This window comes from Apiospora marii (assembly GCF_038362585.1).
Source record: "Apiospora marii strain CBS 49790 chromosome Unknown utg000003l_segment0_segment0, whole genome shotgun sequence".
In the NCBI taxonomy this organism is placed as follows: Eukaryota; Fungi; Ascomycota; class Sordariomycetes; order Amphisphaeriales; family Apiosporaceae; genus Apiospora; species Apiospora marii.
This window is the reverse complement of record NW_027117374.1, coordinates 683,956-700,558: the sequence shown is the minus strand read 5'-3', so window position 1 is coordinate 700,558 and position 16,603 is coordinate 683,956. Positions and strand designations below refer to the sequence as shown.

General features: G+C 56.7%; 6 protein-coding genes across 6 annotated transcripts; 3 read left to right on the top strand and 3 right to left on the bottom strand.

Annotated features, from left to right (window-relative positions):
• Positions 1 to 3,413: 3,413 nt before the first annotated feature.
• On the top strand, positions 3,414 to 4,966 carry PG985_003682 (uncharacterized protein; the record flags this gene model as incomplete). The annotated part of the gene is made up of 3 exons (XM_066823451.1): positions 3,414 to 3,640; positions 3,731 to 3,965; positions 4,037 to 4,966. The coding sequence occupies 3 exons, from the start codon at positions 3,414 to 3,416 to the stop codon at positions 4,964 to 4,966; spliced, it is 1,392 nt and encodes a 463-aa protein (XP_066686611.1).
• A 445-nt stretch (positions 4,967 to 5,411) lies between these two features.
• On the bottom strand, positions 5,412 to 6,463 carry PG985_003681 (uncharacterized protein; the record flags this gene model as incomplete). Its single annotated transcript, XM_066823450.1, has 2 exons — positions 5,412 to 6,348; positions 6,447 to 6,463. 2 exons carry the CDS (start codon positions 6,461 to 6,463, stop codon positions 5,412 to 5,414), a joined length of 954 nt encoding a protein of 317 aa, XP_066686610.1.
• A 398-nt stretch (positions 6,464 to 6,861) lies between these two features.
• On the top strand, positions 6,862 to 7,878 carry PG985_003680 (uncharacterized protein; the record flags this gene model as incomplete). Its single annotated transcript, XM_066823449.1, has 3 exons — positions 6,862 to 6,951; positions 7,072 to 7,707; positions 7,774 to 7,878. The coding sequence occupies 3 exons, from the start codon at positions 6,862 to 6,864 to the stop codon at positions 7,876 to 7,878; spliced, it is 831 nt and encodes a 276-aa protein (XP_066686609.1).
• A 304-nt stretch (positions 7,879 to 8,182) lies between these two features.
• PG985_003679 (pyruvate kinase-like protein) lies at positions 8,183 to 9,997 on the bottom strand (the record flags this gene model as incomplete). Its single annotated transcript, XM_066823448.1, has 1 exon — positions 8,183 to 9,997. One exon carries the CDS (start codon positions 9,995 to 9,997, stop codon positions 8,183 to 8,185), a length of 1,815 nt encoding a protein of 604 aa, XP_066686608.1.
• Positions 9,998 to 10,488: 491 nt separating this feature from the next.
• PG985_003678 (uncharacterized protein) lies at positions 10,489 to 12,171 on the top strand (the record flags this gene model as incomplete). The annotated part of the gene is made up of 1 exon (XM_066823447.1): positions 10,489 to 12,171. One exon carries the CDS (start codon positions 10,489 to 10,491, stop codon positions 12,169 to 12,171), a length of 1,683 nt encoding a protein of 560 aa, XP_066686607.1.
• A 507-nt stretch (positions 12,172 to 12,678) lies between these two features.
• PG985_003677 (Phospholipase D1) lies at positions 12,679 to 15,613 on the bottom strand (the record flags this gene model as incomplete). The annotated part of the gene is made up of 7 exons (XM_066823446.1): positions 12,679 to 13,160; positions 13,219 to 13,315; positions 13,377 to 14,612; positions 14,672 to 15,118; positions 15,183 to 15,335; positions 15,403 to 15,430; positions 15,492 to 15,613. The coding sequence occupies 7 exons, from the start codon at positions 15,611 to 15,613 to the stop codon at positions 12,679 to 12,681; spliced, it is 2,565 nt and encodes an 854-aa protein (XP_066686606.1).
• Between the last annotated feature and the right edge of the window lie 990 nt (positions 15,614 to 16,603).

Below are 16,603 nucleotides of genomic sequence, written 5' to 3'. Positions count from 1 at the left end.
GCAGCAAAAGGAAAGCACTGCACCGTCCGTGGCCAAACAAGCTTAGCTTTCGTCACTCGTGGTATAGCAAGTTCGAGATAAGTGTGTTAGATAAGGTAGGCAGACTACGGGGGAGCCGTGTGCCGTGCCGTGTGTGTTTTGGTTGGTATGGTATTTTGGGATGGATGAGACGGCAGCCGAAGAAAGAAGCTTCGAAGCCTAGACCGGGAAGGCCCTGGATCTGATCTGTCAATGTTCAAGATGGGTGTGCTGTGTGGTGTGCTGCATGCCCGCTGCCCGCACGCACTGCCTCCCATGAGCTTGTCTAGCTTGAAGCAAGAAAAAACGACGAATGGATTTCAATAGCGGCATGTGCTATCCGTCAAGGCTTTTGGTAAATTGTCACCCTCCTTCGCAGCGTCCCCGTGGCCCACGGCGGGCGACCCCCAAGTCCATGCAGATCAATTGAACGCTCGTCGGCCAACCAGCGGCCTCCAAAGGCTGTTTTCCTCGACTGGTCAGGGCCCTCCTCGAAACGACCCTGGCCTACTGCCTGGCCCTGGTTATGCTTGAATGGATTTAAATAATGGGGCGCTCCCGGTCCGTGTCGAATAGCTCTTGTCAGAGAAGTGCATCGGCTTGACTTGCTCCTGGCGGTGCCGAGAGTCGCAAACACTCATCGTCGGTTTCAACGGTACCTGCCAAGACCGCCCTACTGTGCCCTTTCTGTGCCTTTCACCCCAACTGCGATGCAAGCTCGTCTCAACGTTGGGATAGAGCAGACATATTTGTCAGTTGACAGATGCATCTTGCATTTGCCTGCCTTTGGACAACATAGCGTGTCTTTGGTCAAAGACACTGCGCACACCCAGACTATACCAGTTCGGTCCCCGGCGCCCTCATCTGTAACCGTTGGTGGTCTGAACTGCGTATCTTGACTCTCGGTTCCCGTGCAATGGTGTGGTTTGGCCTACACCAGAGCCGATACCCGGAGGCAATCGACTCTGGCTTGGCAATACGTATAGCACGTCGCATGCCACTGTTTCTGGAGCTGGGGGCTGTGTTTGTAGGTAGTAGTACGTAAATTACGATGTAGCGATGCGTCTGTTTGATCATCTTGCGGTTACGCGTGCGGTATCCGCCGACGGTGTTGCCGCCCAATGCCGACTGCCACGCGACTGGGTCTTCACGGCTTAAGGGTGTATTGAGTCCCTATGCAACGTCGTCCCTCCACTAGCGACTATATTTCATTTGGCTGCTTCGCCTTGTGTTACCCTTGAAAGCTTCACCAAATTGGGCGTTTTCTCTGTTTCTCTGCCGAATTGTGGTGGATCATCGTGATAGTTCTTGGCCTTTGACTTGCCTGGCAACCTGGAAGCAGAGAAAACCTCCGTCCCCTAGAGGCTGGTGCACGCACTGGCGCCCCGGAGACTTGTAGCAAACATGGGGGCAGTAGCGTTGTTGTCATAAGCATAAAAGAGCCGAGAGTGGTGGGTGGCATCCGACTAGACTGCATCAGATATGACGAAATTGCAGCTAAAAGTCACCACGTCAAGTTTCGTTTCGAGAGGATGTCAATCCTTAAGGAACCGCAAGCAAGCCTCATTGCCCCAGAATCCTTCCAAACCGACCCGCCAAGCCAGGCAAACCCCCTTGCTGCCGCGAGAGTTGGAGGAAAGACGAGGGTGGATCAAGCGAATCCCCTACCGGCACCTTTCTGAGCCGATGGCTTGACCCAAATTTAGCGGGCCCTGGATTCTGGTGTCCATTTGTCATGCGCGACAACAGAGCCAACTGGGCCTGCTGGTTTGAAGTCATCCATCTCACGGATCTCAAGACATGCGAGATCGTTGGGATCTGCTACGGATTACGGAGTACTATGGGAGGCTTTGCACGTTGTCATTTTCAGCAGGCCAGGTCCCCGTTGCAATCGAAGACAAGTAGAAGACTTGCCCTGCCTTCCGCGGATGCAGAATCCGGGTTCGCTTAGGCTCACCCTCCAAACACAGGAACAGGGGTCCTAAAATGCTAAAATCTCAGGCCCTGTAGATCGATTAACGGGAATGCAAGGGGTTACTTTCTTCTCCAGGCTCCAGGTCGTTAGTGGGGAACCTCCTGATTATGAGTAGATTCGTGGACGAGAAAGCACAAACGTACGGTAGTGAGACAATTTTGCTGCACAACACAATTCTCTACTCTCGAGTCGTGGAATCGTCACGATGTACGGATATTCTTCTCAGACCTGTTTGGTGTTGCCAGGATTGCATACCTTTTATCTTGGTGGCAATTTGCACACTTCGGCAGACTGAGGGTGCATCTTCTAGCGGTAGGTAATATCGGGTTTGTCTGATTTGATTGCCATGGAAGTTGACGTAGCCGCGCGCGCGCAGATATAAAAGATGGCGGCGGAAATGACACAATTCTCAGCTGAGTTGGGATGAGCCCAAAAGCCAATAGATGTCGCGGGGGCAGCTATTATTGGTCACCCAAAGTCTGCATGTAGCGACTGAGACACTGTTCTCGCAGGCCGCATGGCAAATAAGTACTTGGTGCACCACGGCAGCTGTGCGGATCTAGTAGGTCACGGCAGTAGACTTCGGGCATCTCTGTATGACACGTCTCAGATCTTTTGCTGACTCTGCTGGACTCGCATATGTAAAGAATCCTGTGGCGTCCAATGGGATGAACACTGGTAGTGGCAGTATGCTGCTGCCGCGCTGCAGATATGGCTCTGTCATTTGCCTTTGGTCCTTGCGTGCAGGCTCGGTCGCAGATAAATCCAAAAGCTGACAATATGCAGTGGGAGGAGTTGAGTAACAACACCACGATGGAGAAAACACGGAGGCGCTGTGCTGATCTTGCAGCCAAAAGGCGTGATGATGATGACAGCTTTCGCAGTCTTGGTTTCATTCAATTGTAGTTCACCCATGGAACCAAAGATTGTAAAACATGATATTCTTTCAGGCCTATCCAGAATGAAATTAGGTATACGATATATGTATATATAACGTAGCGCGTCCAGGGAGCATGGAGGATGGCCAGAGTCAGGATGGAGAATAAGCCCAGTTGTAAATCGACATTCTGAGGTTGGCAGGTTGAGATCCCTCTCAGGAAAGAAAATAGGTTAATTAGTGGGCTGCTCCTGCCAAAATTCCTCGGGCAACTTTTGACGACGCCTGCCAATGTTTAAATCGACCTTCAATGTTCGATTGGCAGGCGACGATAGAACATACTGTACTGTTTACAAAACAGAGCCATCGAACTTTTTTTAATTGATGTTCTTTTGAGTTTGCGGCTTTGTCATCTGTATAGAAATCCCAATCGTGTGAAACGGGCTGAGCCATGTATCCGAGGTGAAAGCTGCGATACTTTCTGCTTGTTTGCTTAGCAACTCACCCATTGGCCGTTTCCGAACGGCAGTAGCAGCGATCTCCATGGCTTCACAACACCCGCTGCCGCAGCCCAAGTCGGTGCTGCGAGGTCACCACGCCCAAGTCCATGCGGCCGCCTTCGTGAGAGACAACCAGCGCCTGGCGTCCGGCGATGCGGAGGGATACGTCGTGCTGTGGGATCTGACCATTGTGCGCCCGAGAGCCGTGTGGCGCGCCCACACCAATGCCATCCTCGGCATCGCCTCCTGGGGTGCCGACAAGATCATCACGTGAGTTTTGGTCAATTCTACAGTGTATCCTGTAAACATCTTCAATCGGTAGCAAGGCTAAAAGTGTTTTATCTCCTTTGTCGTAAACAGTCACGGAAGAGATAACCAGTTGGTCATCTGGAAACTTGCAGAAGAGGACGAGGCTTCCCTGAGCACAACGCTCCCGCTGGACCCCTCACCCACGCCCAGGCCTCAACCATGGATCCTGTATATACTCCCGGTCAATACAATGAACTTTTGCTCCTTTGGCTTCTGCCCGGCTGGCGCTGATGGAACAGCCGACGAGCTGTTGATCGCCGTACCAAATACCCTAGCGTCTGAATCGGTAGGTGAAGGCTATATGCTTATCATGTTTCCCTTGATGCCAAGCATCCGCATTGACAAACACCACGGCAGGTCGACATCTACCACTTTCCGAGTCAGAAGAGACTGCACACGGTCGCCTCGAGCCCAAAGGGCGAGAAGACAGGCATGGTCATGTCCCTGGTGCTCTGCCGCGTCAAGGGCTTCCTTACCTTGGTGACGGGCTACGAGAACGGCCTAGCCATGGTCACCCAGCAGAGCGAACCTGGTGACAACAACAACAACAACGGCTCCTCCTCCTGGGATGTATCCTACCGCGCGCAAGCCCACGGGCAGCCGGTCCTGTCGCTCGACGTGTCGCCCCGCCAAGACTTCTTCTACACCTCTGGCGCCGACGCCAACGTGGTGAGACACCCGATCCCTCGACCGCAGGCATTGCCGATGTCCTCGGGAGGACCCGAAACGCCAATCACCACGCCACCACCCCCGGAGTCCCACCTGCCGAGGCGGGAGGCCAGCAAACCGCCCCAGCAGCCGGCTTCGCTCCTATCCGCGGCCCTGGCCGCCGCCCCCAAAACCGCCCCCATACCCCAGAAGCAGGGCAGCGTCGTCGAGGTCAGGACGCAGCCGACCAAGGTCGTCAACACCAAACACTCCGGACAGCAAGGCCTCAAGGTGCGCTCAGACGGTAAGATCTTCGCGACCGCGGGCTGGGACTCCAAGATCCGCGTCTATTCCGCCAAGACGATGCAGGAGCTGGCTGTACTCAAATGGCACCAGGTCGGCTGTTATGCCATCGCTTTTGCGAACCTGGATCATTTGTCGCCGCCGACTGAGGAGGACAAGCAAAACAGTGACGGTAGCAGTGCCCTTGACAGTGACAAGTCCACTGCCACAAAGGCCGTCGTGCCCAAACTTGTCGATGTGACAGTCAAAGATCGACGGATCAAACAAGCCAAAGAAACCCATTGGCTTGCCGCTGGAAGCAAGGATGGCAAGATCAGCCTCTGGGATATCTACTGAAGAAAGCCATTCATGCCAATCTGCAATGAAGATATTACTGCCAAGTTGACTCTCTTAATTGTGACATCCGTATCTTTCACTTCACAGTGCACTAGCCATTCGATTCCAGTGCTTGACTTTCTGAATCTCCAAGGCTTGCAACAAGCCTGTGTGACTATCATTCATTGACTGGTGAGGTCTACGACGATGATGCACTTCGTAACATAGATTTCTGTTTCCACACACACACACACGAACCTCTATATCTACCCTGAAAGGAAATATCGTGGTCGGCATTCGCCGTTCTCTCGAAGGGGCATCCTCTATTGAAAACATTCATAGCCTCATCATCAATACCCTTGCGCTCTATTCTCTATGTTTACTTCTATTATATCGGGTTTTCTATGTGCCTCTCTTCTCGCCCAGTCTAAACAAACGCTCTATCATCTGCTGCTCTGAACTAATACTAGCTCTTCACAGTCTCCTCAGCAGAAACGGCCTCTTTCGCCACCTGCTGCATCTCGGGCTCCGACTCGACCTCGGGCGGCGGGATGGCCATGCCGTACTTCTCGTAGGGGAAGTCGACCAGGCTCTCGAGGTACTCGGCCCACCCATCGTCCAGCTCGCCCACCTCGGCATCCGCACCGCTGCCCCCGCCATTCCGGTTCCCCTCGTCGGCGGCCTCGTTCATGCGACCCGCTAGCACCTCGGGCTCGCGCCCGGCGTACTCCTTCTTCAGCATCGGGTGCGGCACCCAGACCACGCGCATGCCCGCGCGCCGCCCCGACTCCACTCCCGGCACGCTGTCCTCGAACACCAGGCACTCCTCGGGCGTGATGGGCTTCTCGCCCGGCGCCAGGCTCGCGTTGATGGTCGACAGCGCCAAGTGGTAGATGTCTGGCAGGGGCTTGCCCCGGCCGGGCCCCACGCGCTTGTCGTCGCCCAGGACGCGCCGGTCCGTGGGGAAGACGGAGAAGAGGTCGGTGAGGTGCGTCGTCTTGATGCGGAAGTTGTGGGCGTGGCTGCTGGTCGCGAGCGCGATGTGGACCCTCTGCTTCTTTTCCTTGCTGCTGCCGGCGGAGGTGTCCCAGTACCGCGTGCGCCCGAGGTCGGCGAGCAGCTTCACGACGCCCGGGAGCGGCTGCGTGGTGGGGAAGTGCTCCTGTTGCAGGGCGGCGACCTCGGCCTGGTACTCGGCGTTGGAGACGGGCAGCTTCGCCCACTCGCTGAAGATGGCGTTGGACTGGGGCGCGGGGCGGCCCTGGAGCTTGGCCTTGATGCTCCAGGGCAGGCTCGGGCGGCCGTACTTTTCGAGCACGATGTTGATGCAGAGCGTGTAGAGGTCTTCGGTGTCGAGCAGCAGGCCGTCCATGTCGAAGAGACAGGCGCGCACCGGCGGGAAGCTATACGCGCACGCAGAGGCGGGCTGCTTGTTAGTCATTTGTTGATGACGCGGTACTTAAAAGAGGGACAAGTGAGGGTGAAGGGCACCGGGACTTACTCTGTACGGGGCGCCATTGTGTGGTTGTTAGCTGAGAGCTTGGGTATAGAGAGCAGTCTATTGTCTCAGGCGAGCAAACAGAAGTTCCTAAGAGGTTCGACAAAATATAATTCAATGCTTTTCACGTCAGTCTGTAGAAAGTCAGACCATGTTTCGCAGTGGGCTGTCCGTAGAAAGTCAATTGGCGGGGCAATGAAAGTCGCTGCCCCTCTATCGTCCCGGCGAGTCGTCCGATAGAGGGGTAGCTCCAAAAACCCCTGTCGCTGCTGCTGGCTGGTCGCTGGGCACCAAGACGCCAATCGCCTATGGTCGGACAAAACGTTGGATTTCGTCAGTGGTGTGTCAACGCTCGATAGCTTTGTCGCTCTTCCAGCATTTCACTTGCCACCATTTCTGGTTCCAATCAACACACAACATGTCCTCCAAAGACCAAACCCCAGCGCAAAGCAAAGACGATGCAGCGAAGAACGCTGCACCCGCCACCGAGGATGACGTAGCCGCGCCCGTCGAGCGATTTGCGCCAGAGGAAGAAGCGGCATGTAAACAACCACCCACCCCTATCCAGCAGCCCAACTGCCAGTAAAGGATGAACCTAGTAGTGCTAATACGGGCTGCGTCGGTGTAGGAGTTACTGAGCGAATCGAACGAGAAGAAGACCCAAGCGAACGCCCTCTTCTCGTCGGCCAAATACGAAAACGCCATCAACGTGTACGAAGAAGCCGCCTCCGTCTGCCCCCACTACCTCGACTACGAACTCGCCGTCCTCCAGTCCAACATATCCGCCTGCCACCTGAAGCTGGAGCAATGGAAAGAAGCCATCTCCAGCGCGACCAAGGCCCTCGACGGCCTCGGCCGTCTGGACAAGGCGGCGGCCGAGGAGCAGGCCGAGGCCGAAAAGGAGGAGGCGAAGGCCCAGAACGACGAAGACGGCGTCGAGGAGGAGATCGTCAGCTCCGGTGCCCAGAACAGTGCGCCCGCTGAGAAAGAAGAGACCGAGGCCGAGCAGGCGCGGCGGAAACGGAAGGAAGATGTCGCCCGGATCCGCGCCAAGGCTCTGATGCGCCGGGCGCGGGCGCGCAGTGAGAAGGGTGGCTGGGCGAACCTGTCGGGCGCCGAAGAAGACTACAAGCTCTTGTCTACGATGGAGAACCTGAGCCCGGCAGACCGCAAAATCGTCAAGGCTCAGCTGGTAATCCTGCCAGGGAAATCCAAGGCGGCGCAGGAGAAGGAAATGGCCGAGATGTGGGGGAAGCTCAAGGATGTAAGTGGTTCTCTTCCTTTCGCATGCATTCCTTCGGAAGATGGCTAATAGGATATGACGATGCAGCTCGGAAACGGTATTCTGAAGCCGTTCGGGTTAAGTACCGACAACTTCAAGATGGACAAGGACGAGAAGTCTGGGGGCTACAGTATGAACTTCAAGCAGAGCTAGAAATAGCATAAAGAACGCACCCAGCCCCCAATCACCCCAAAGTGCATTATGCCGCAGTGGTTGTGATTAGCTAACAGGCGCTTATGGTCACTTGCTGTGCACCCACTTGTATATACTTGTAAACTTGATATGTCAGTATTTGCAGTGATTAGGTGAACATATAGTTGCACTATATCCAGAACCTCAACTCTGATTATGATATATATGCCAGGATGGTGAACTATATGATGCTAAGAAGATCCCTGGAAATCACCCCCAAACTCCATACACAACAACCCAAATGCCGAGCCCTCCCTCACGCAACTCAACAATCAATGGTAATCCTCCCTTTCGCCCGGCTGACACAACTCAGCATAGAGTCCCCCTTCTGCTCGTCGCTCAGCGCGAAGCCCTGGTGCATCACCTCACCCCCTCCTCCTGTTTCCTCTTCTTTGTTGCAGCTGTAGTCGACCATGCACGTCCCGCAGTTGCCAACGAGGCAGGACGACTCGATCTCGAACCCGGCCTCGTTCAGGACGTCGAGCAGGGACTTCTCGCCGGGGACCTGTAGTATTTGATGTGTGCTCTTGACTTCTACTTCGAAGGGGTTGCCCGTACCGAAAGTTGAGGAGGCGCCGCCGAACTCCTCGAAGTAGGTCCGGGACCGGGGATAGCCCAAATCTTGGGTCAACTGGCGGCACTCGGTCAGCAGGGAGGAGGGGCCGCAGCAGTATATCGAGGTGTTGAGGATGTCTTCTGTGGTTTTAGGGATGATGTTTGGGAGATTCAGTCGTTGACCTTTGTCTTTGGCGTAAAGGGTGGTTTTGCTTTCGGGCAGGCGGTCTAAATACGCGGCGTCTTTCTTGCTGCGCACTGCGTAGTGCACCACGAAGTTGTCCGAGGAACTGCGCTGACATATAGAGAGCAGGAAGGCAGTAATGCCAATACCGCCGACGATGTATACGTGCTTCATATCCCGTGAGTGTTTGATGCAGTCTTTCCCGTCCGTAACGTCGTCCTCGCTGGGTAGCTTGGCCTGATGGCCATTGGCGACCTTGACAATGTCGCCGACGTGGAGACTGTCATGTAAGTATACTGATCCGCCCCTCGAGTTGTCGTCTCGGGCAACTCCCAGCTCAAACCGCCTCAGGTTGCCCGAGACTACAGAATACGCCCGCGAGAAGCGCTGGTCAGGCCCGAACCGCAGGCGAACATGAGGCGCGATGCCCTGTGCAAAGTCCTCTTCTTCATCCTTCTTGCCATTGGTTTCGGCAGTATCGTATGCCTCAAACACAAACTTTTTCGCCCGCGTCGTCAGATCGGCCTTCTCCACGAGTCTATAGCTCCGCCAATCCATAGGCAGCCGCTCCCCCTCAAGCCGTCCCGCAAAGTCCTCCGTGTCGCGGCTCTCGAGGCGGCGGCGAAACACGCCGCGTATTTCGGCGCCGAGCTCGGGGACGCCCTCGACAAGCTCCCGCATAGCCGCGACGTTGTCCGTCTCGTGGTACAGGTAACGCTGTACCCGCGCGAGCGGCCACGTCGGGTGCACGCGCTCGACCAACTCGTACGCGTCCCCCTCGCGGATATATCCCGTCTTCAGAACGCGCAGATACCACCCCGTGCGCCCCGTCCGTTGCGCCGCGGACGACATGCGCTTGTAAGCGAAGCGGTGATTTAACTTAAAGCAAGGCTGGCGGGGCTCGCCGACCACGACCTCGACCCCGACCCCCTCGTCCCCGATGCGAAACCGGTCGCCAATACAGACATTCTCCTCGTTCAGCAGCGCGGTGGACAGGTTCTCGCCGAACCCGCCGACCCGGAACCGGTCCTCGCGCCCCGGCAGCTCGGCGTTCCAGGCGGCGTAGTGCGAGGCCGCGTACTGGTGCAGCGCCTTGTCGGGCCCGCCGTGCAGCTCGTACTGCACCTCGTCGCCCGCGAGACCGGTGAGGCCGACGTACACGGGGCCCGCGCGTGGCTGCTTGTGGATGGCCGAGCGGATCTTGCCGCCCGAGTTGGCCAGGGGGCGGATCTTGCCTGTCCGCACGCAGAGGAGGACGTCTTTGGGCGGTAGCGGGGCGGCGGGGTAGGCAAGTTCATCGCCGCCGTTGCATTCGTTCTTGATCGAAACGGATATATCCATCTTATTACTATTAGTGGATGAATATTGTACTGTATGTACTTGGAAGTGACATGTTCAAGGCGGGGGTTTAGGGGCTGTATGGGGTCTAGGCAACTAGAATCTCACTAACAAATCCATATTTCTTGGCTTATAGTTACCAACTTCCTGATTCAAGATACCTATTTAGACCAACCCCCCATTACTACCCAAGAATCATACAGGAATCTCGAAGCCTAGACAGAATGCGCAATGAGCCAGAACTGCATATAATTGACAAGCATATAACCAAGGTAAGTAAGTGCCACGCAAAAGTGAACGTAACACGTTACGAAGAGCTGTAGGCAGCCGCCATTAGACGAAATGGACTATACTTGGCACAGCCTCTATCAATTGACCGCATGCTTACTATTCCCGTTCGCATATGGGTCCAGAAACTGGCTTCAACTTAATGCATATATGAGACGGCCTCTTTCCCTCTATCGTCTGTCCCGGCATATTAGTAAAGACACAAGATGTTGCAACTACCCACCGAGCTGGTGCTCGAAATCGTAACCCGCGTCGCCAGCGCAAGCGACCTCCTGCACTTCGCCCTGACCTGCCGGGGCCTCTCCGCCCTCTTCCTCGACGAGCTATACCGCCGCGACGTGCGCATCTGGAACTGCTCGGCTCTGCTGTGGGCCTGCCGCACCGGCAGCGTGGCCACGGCTCGACGCAGCCTCGACGCGGGCGCGGCCGTCAACCACCTCTTCTTCAACCAGGCCGAGTCCGCCTGGCCGCCCTGGGGCCCCTCGCGCGACGCGGCCCGCGCCTCCTGCCTCGCGGGCCACCCGCTGGCCATCGCGGTCCAGCACCGGCACCTCGCCCTGGTCCGCTTCCTGCTCGAGGAGCGGGGGGCCGACCCGAACCGGGACGACACCTGGGCCGTGGCGCACCACGGGGAGAGCTGGTTCCCGATCCACTGGGCCGTGAGCTGCCAGACCCCGCTGGCGACGCAGGGGCACGGGCACGACGGCGACAATGGTGGTGGTAATAGCAACGAAACCGGGGAGGACGAGGAAGAAAAGCAGCTGCAGAAGCAGTGCTGCGGCTTCCCCGCCAACGGCATCCCGCCGCCCGACCCGGAAATCGTCTCCCTCCTGCTCCGCCACGGCGCCGACCCCAACGAGGAAACGATAGGGGCCCCCGACCGCTCGACCCGCTACTTCAGCGAAAGCCACCAAGACCGGCTCCGCCCCCTCCACCTAACCGGCTGCGACCACGTCCCCCTCGCGATCCTCCGCCTCCTGCTCGAAGCCGGGGCCGACCACCGCGCCCCCAGCGCCTGCTGGGGCTGCCACCCACCTCCTCGTCATGGTCGGGGCTACTGGTGCCCCGCCCTGTTCGAGTACTTCCGCCCGCTCTGGCCGTTTCAGAGCGAGGCGCGCGAGGCCAAGCTGCAGCTGGCGGCGCGCCACGGGGGCGAGGACCGGCGGCGCTGGCGGTTTGATCGGGCGGCTACGGCGTCGACGCTGCATGTCCTGACGCCGTCTCGACTGAAGACGCTTCTGTTCCTCACGGGAAACAAAGAAAACGAGCCCGTCGTCCTCGCTTCGGGGGTCTTTCCCATGCTGGACGCCTGGTCGCGGCAGAAGGCGGCCGCGCTGGTCGCCGCGGAGAAGGACCCGAAGTCTGAAGACGCGGCGCGGCAGGCCGAGAGGTTGGGGCTGCTCGAGAACCTCATCGCGAGGCTGGTTGGGGTAAGCAGGATGGAGTATACGGACGAGGCGGTCCTGATCGACCGCACGGAATCACAACAGTCCAAATCGTCCACTCCTGCCGCTGGTGCAACAAATCAAGTCACCGGGGGTCTAGCATCAGCATTCCGCTCCTTCTGCGCCACCTCCAAAAACAGCAACGACGCCTCCCCCTTCCTCGCCGTCCTAGCCGAGCACGGCATCCGCCCGCAGCGCGAGGGCCGCCAGCTGACGCTCTCGGAGACCATCGAGAGGGGACTGGCGCCCAAGACCCGCTGCCCGCCGAATATGAGTCTGTGTAAGGCGCCGTGGCTCGGGGATCTGGTGACGCGGTACCAAGGCGATTACGGCTTGTACCGGCGAGACGTCGACAGCGATGGCAAGGTGGGTTTTCATTGGATTGGGGAGGACGAGGAGGCGAGGCGGGAGGCGGAGCGACGGATGGAAGAAGGCGGGCGTTGAGAGGGTTTGTACTGGGTAGGGTAGATGATACCATAGTTGGTCCTTGGTATCTCAGTTTACGTGTAGGCATGTATCTGAGTAGGGAGTATATGCGAGAATACGAAATTTTATAGGTGATAGGGGTAAGTACCACACAGCCTTGGGATGCGTGCTTCATGTTAACTCTTTCTTGTTGAGACGAGAATATGGTGGTATTGGGGTTGCCTAAGCGAAGAAGAAGCACAAGTTGCACCAATCACCTTGATCTTTCGGGCACGACACAGAGGTCGCAATTACCCGTTCCCGGCGAATTTGAGTGTTCGAAATAAGGGGAACCAGCATTGCAGCGACTCGTGCGACACCATGAATTTCAAATTGAAGAATCCAACATTCATTACTACCCAACATACCTCATGAGATTAATTACCCCCTGCCTAGAAAGAACACCTAGCAAACCAACCATTCACATAACTCATCATAATAAAAAGAACCCCCAATTCACTTTTCCATTGCATCCCAAGCAACACCTCAAGTGTACACACTCTCGGTCACCGAATTGACCTGCAACCCGACCTCGGCCATATTGTCGTCCCGGAGGAACTCGAGCGGCATCCAGACCAGGTGCCCCTTGATCTGGTCGAGCTTGGAGCGGACGTCCTCGGCCGGCAGGAACCGGTCGAAGATGTGGCCCGCCTTGACGCCCTTGGGCGGCAGGAAGCTGTCGTAGTCCTTGAACGTCTTGACGAAGTCGTCCGGGTCCGCGTGGAACAGGTGCCGGAAGATCTCCGTGTTCTTGGTCGCGTTGCGCGTCCACATGTCCCACAGCTCGTCGCTCAGCGGGTCCTCGACGAACTTGTACGTCTCGTCCTGGTCCCAGTAGTCCTGCGGCGAGTTGTCCCCCGGCGGCTGCGCGTTGCGGTCGTTGGTCGCGTCCAGCTCCTGCGGCGGCAGCAGGCCCATGTGCTCGCGCCAGAGGTACCGTCGCAGCGTCGCGGCGTGTCGGCCGACCTCTGTTTTCTGGTATTAGCACATATGCTCTTCATTCTGGGGAAGTTGGGGTATACTTACGGCACTGCTGTCCATTCATCACACTGGGGATGAGGTCTGTGTCCTCCATGACGATACTCAATTCACTGTCGTGGTGGCCCTCTTGCGAGCGATCGTTCTAAAAAAGGTCAGTCAGTATTATGCTTCGCAAACGGTTTGGAGGTGAAAAGTTGACTTACCAAGTTACTGGAACCGCACACCACGATGCGGTCGTCCACAATCAGCAGCTTGCCGTGGATGTAGAGCTCCTCCTGGATCCAGTTCTCGACCTCCTCCTCGGGCTTGCCCTCCCAGGCCTCCTCGCTGACGGGGCCCTGGCCCGCCATGGCGTGGTGCGCGACGCTGTACGACGTGTTGGCGTGCTGCGAGTCGGCGTTGTTGCCGGCGGCCTCGAACTTGCGCTTGGCGTCCGTCAGGCGCTGCTGTTCCTCAGAGGTCGTCTCGTCGCTGCTGCTGGACGTCTTGCCCATGTGCTCGTCCCGGCCGCCCTCGACGTCGACGACGCCGTGGATGCCCGAGCCCATGATCTCCTCGGCCTCGGCCCGCTGCACGTCCTGGTAGCTCACGCCCGACTCCTCCTCCTTCTTCTTCATGGCCGGCGTCTTGTTCAGGCGGTCGTACGAGCGCAGGTTGAAGAAGAAGATGTGCTGCGTCGGGTCCACGCCCTCCTTCCGGATCTGCTCAAAGATGGAGTGCTCGCCGCGGCAGATCGATTTGTACTGGTAGTCCATGATGGCTCTCGTTCCGGTGGCGGCATCGTCTCGGAGGTCACCTGCAAATCCGGGAATGGCCGGGATGAGGATGATGACTCGGAATTTGCGGTTCTCCTTACCAGCCCTCACACATGCCTCGACAATGGATCGTCCGATTGTGTTGTGGATAGGCGACTGCTGATCTCCAGTAGCCGTGATGAAGAACTGGTTCTCGATATACACGAAGTGCTCAGCTTTGCGGATGATCTCAGAGTAGGCATTTTGAATGCTGTGGTCTCTCAAGATACCGCTAGACCAATCGGCACTGGACCGGACGATCTGCGCATGGATGGTTCCTCGGTTTGCGAGCTTCTTCGTCTCCAAGGGCGACAAGGGGTGGGTAATGTACTCTCCCACAGGGTGCTTGGGCCGTTGCACACCGACCAGATCCTCGTCGTCTCCCAGCCTACCCTGAAGCTGCATCCAGTCGAACCGGTCGTCGCGCTTGTACTTGTCTCGCTTGACAAAGTTCCAGCGCAGCACAAAGTGCTCGGCGATGTCGTACACACAGGGCCCGATGACGCCCATGGCCACGTCGTGCCACGGCATACGGCCGTAGTCAGCCTTGCTCAGCTCGTTTGCCTTCCAGTCTTGGACCTTCTGGAAGTCCATGATACGGTTGTTGTTGAAGTCCTGGCCTGGCCATACCTCGTTTGACACACCCTACAGCGCAACATCAATTAGTACACGGTCAGGGGAGAGAGCTGGCGCGCAAAACCTACCTCGGGGTGCGCATCGGCAAGGTTGTGTTGGTGGGCATCCCATCGGCCAAAGCACAGATCCAGACCGCCGATGAAGGCCATCTCGTAATCAATCACAATGAACTTCTCGTGGTGGGCCCAGTAAAAGGTCATGTCACCTCCGTTCTCGAGCACGTTGTGGTCGGGATGGCGCATCACCTTGATGTTGCCGTAGCCGGGGGTGCCCTCGGGGCACAGGGCCTGCAAAGCATGCTTGGTGTGTTCCGAGTTGCAGGTCAGAGCGGCCTCGACCTCGCGGTACACAATAATGAAGATCTTGACGCCGGCCTCGGCACGCCTCTTCAAGACCTGGTCCAGCCGCCACTCCTGGTTGACGTAGGGCGGGCGTCGGAGGAACAGCTCGGGTGATAGCCACCAATCGGCAATGTAGATGGTCTCCTTAGCTTCCTCCAGGGCCATTGACACAGCCTGTGGCGGTTGTGAGCAAGGGAAACAAACAGTCGCCGGAAATGCGTTTGGAGGCTATTCTTACCCAGTAGTAGTTCAGTCCGTCGACATACCACTTGATCATGTTCCCATCGTGCTCGGGGAAATATGACTTGAAGCGGTGCTGTTCGCGTATGTTGTCCCTCTTGGCGTCGGTGGCCTTCTCATGCTCCTCATCGTGGCGATGTTCAGGGTTGAACTGCGCAAGAGAATCATGAGTATTGGGGACAGCCTACGCAAGCTCGATATCACATATTTCAACTTACCAGGTTTCCCAGTTTACCAATTTGATGCCTAGCAAGTCGAGGTCAGCTCAGATATCTCCTTTGCAGCATCAGTGGGTGGGAGTTCGAACTTCTTGTGAATGAGCGCGACCTTGGCGTCGTGCAATTTGGTATCCTTGAGCTTCTCCTTCAATCCCTTCATCTTGTCGCCGAAGCTCTTCTTCTCGCCATTGGCTTCCTCAGGGTTGGTCATGGTGCCGTATTATGATGGGCCCACCGGGTAGGATTAAGAATGCAAGTAAGTAAGCAGATAGGGTATACGCTTCAAGAAGTGGAAGTAGGCGATGGGCCGCGGACCGGCTTCCGTTGTGAATGGCAAATGCACACACTTGGCAAGTAACCTCACAGTCAAAGCAGAGTCGAGCAGGTTAGATGGTGGGAGAAAGAAACATCAGTGTGTGTATTGCAGCACGGGTATCATATGGGGGAGAAAGTAAGTAAATACGGTCCACCGAGGTGTGAATGCAATCTTATGTACAAAATCCGATTCCAGGGCAGGGGAAAGAAAACAAGGGCGTTGGTGATAGGTAGGACATCCCGGCAAAGCTTGCTTGCTTGCATGTACCACCACCAGTTCAGACGAGCGTCGTCATAGGTGCTCGCCCAGCAGGTTTGCGACGGCCGAACTGATCGCAGAGAGGAAAATGTGCCAAGCCAGTGCCGGGATCCGGTGGGTAAGCCTGGAGAAATAAGAGGAGTGTCAGACCACGCCCTCGGTGGTTTATATCAGGTCGGGGATTGGTCGCACCTCGTCCAGTCGGGGCCTAGCAATCTGCGGCCTGCCAATGCAAGTCAAAAGATTCGATCGACAGCTGATGCGATGCTGCTTCACGATATGCAGGGCGGCACGAGATGCTGTAGCGGAAGTGACTTTCGGCTGAAGAGGGGTAGTTTTCCGCTACTTCGGTTGGTTTGCAGTCTCTTCCAGGGGGCTAGACACTTAGCCAATCCCCCGCTACGTCGCAATTGTCGGTGCTGAACTGTCCTTTTATCTGGGTTCACCCGTTGCGGGGTTGTCGCATCACGCCTTATTTGCATGAATTGATCGATTGGGGCCCTCTAGTTCTTGAAAATGCAATCAAGTTCGACTCCAGAACATAGGAATTCGTGCTTTCGTCTTTAATATCTAGAAGACCTCTTTCCTTGCCATTGACTACAAAGTCTAAACCCGTAGAATGCTATG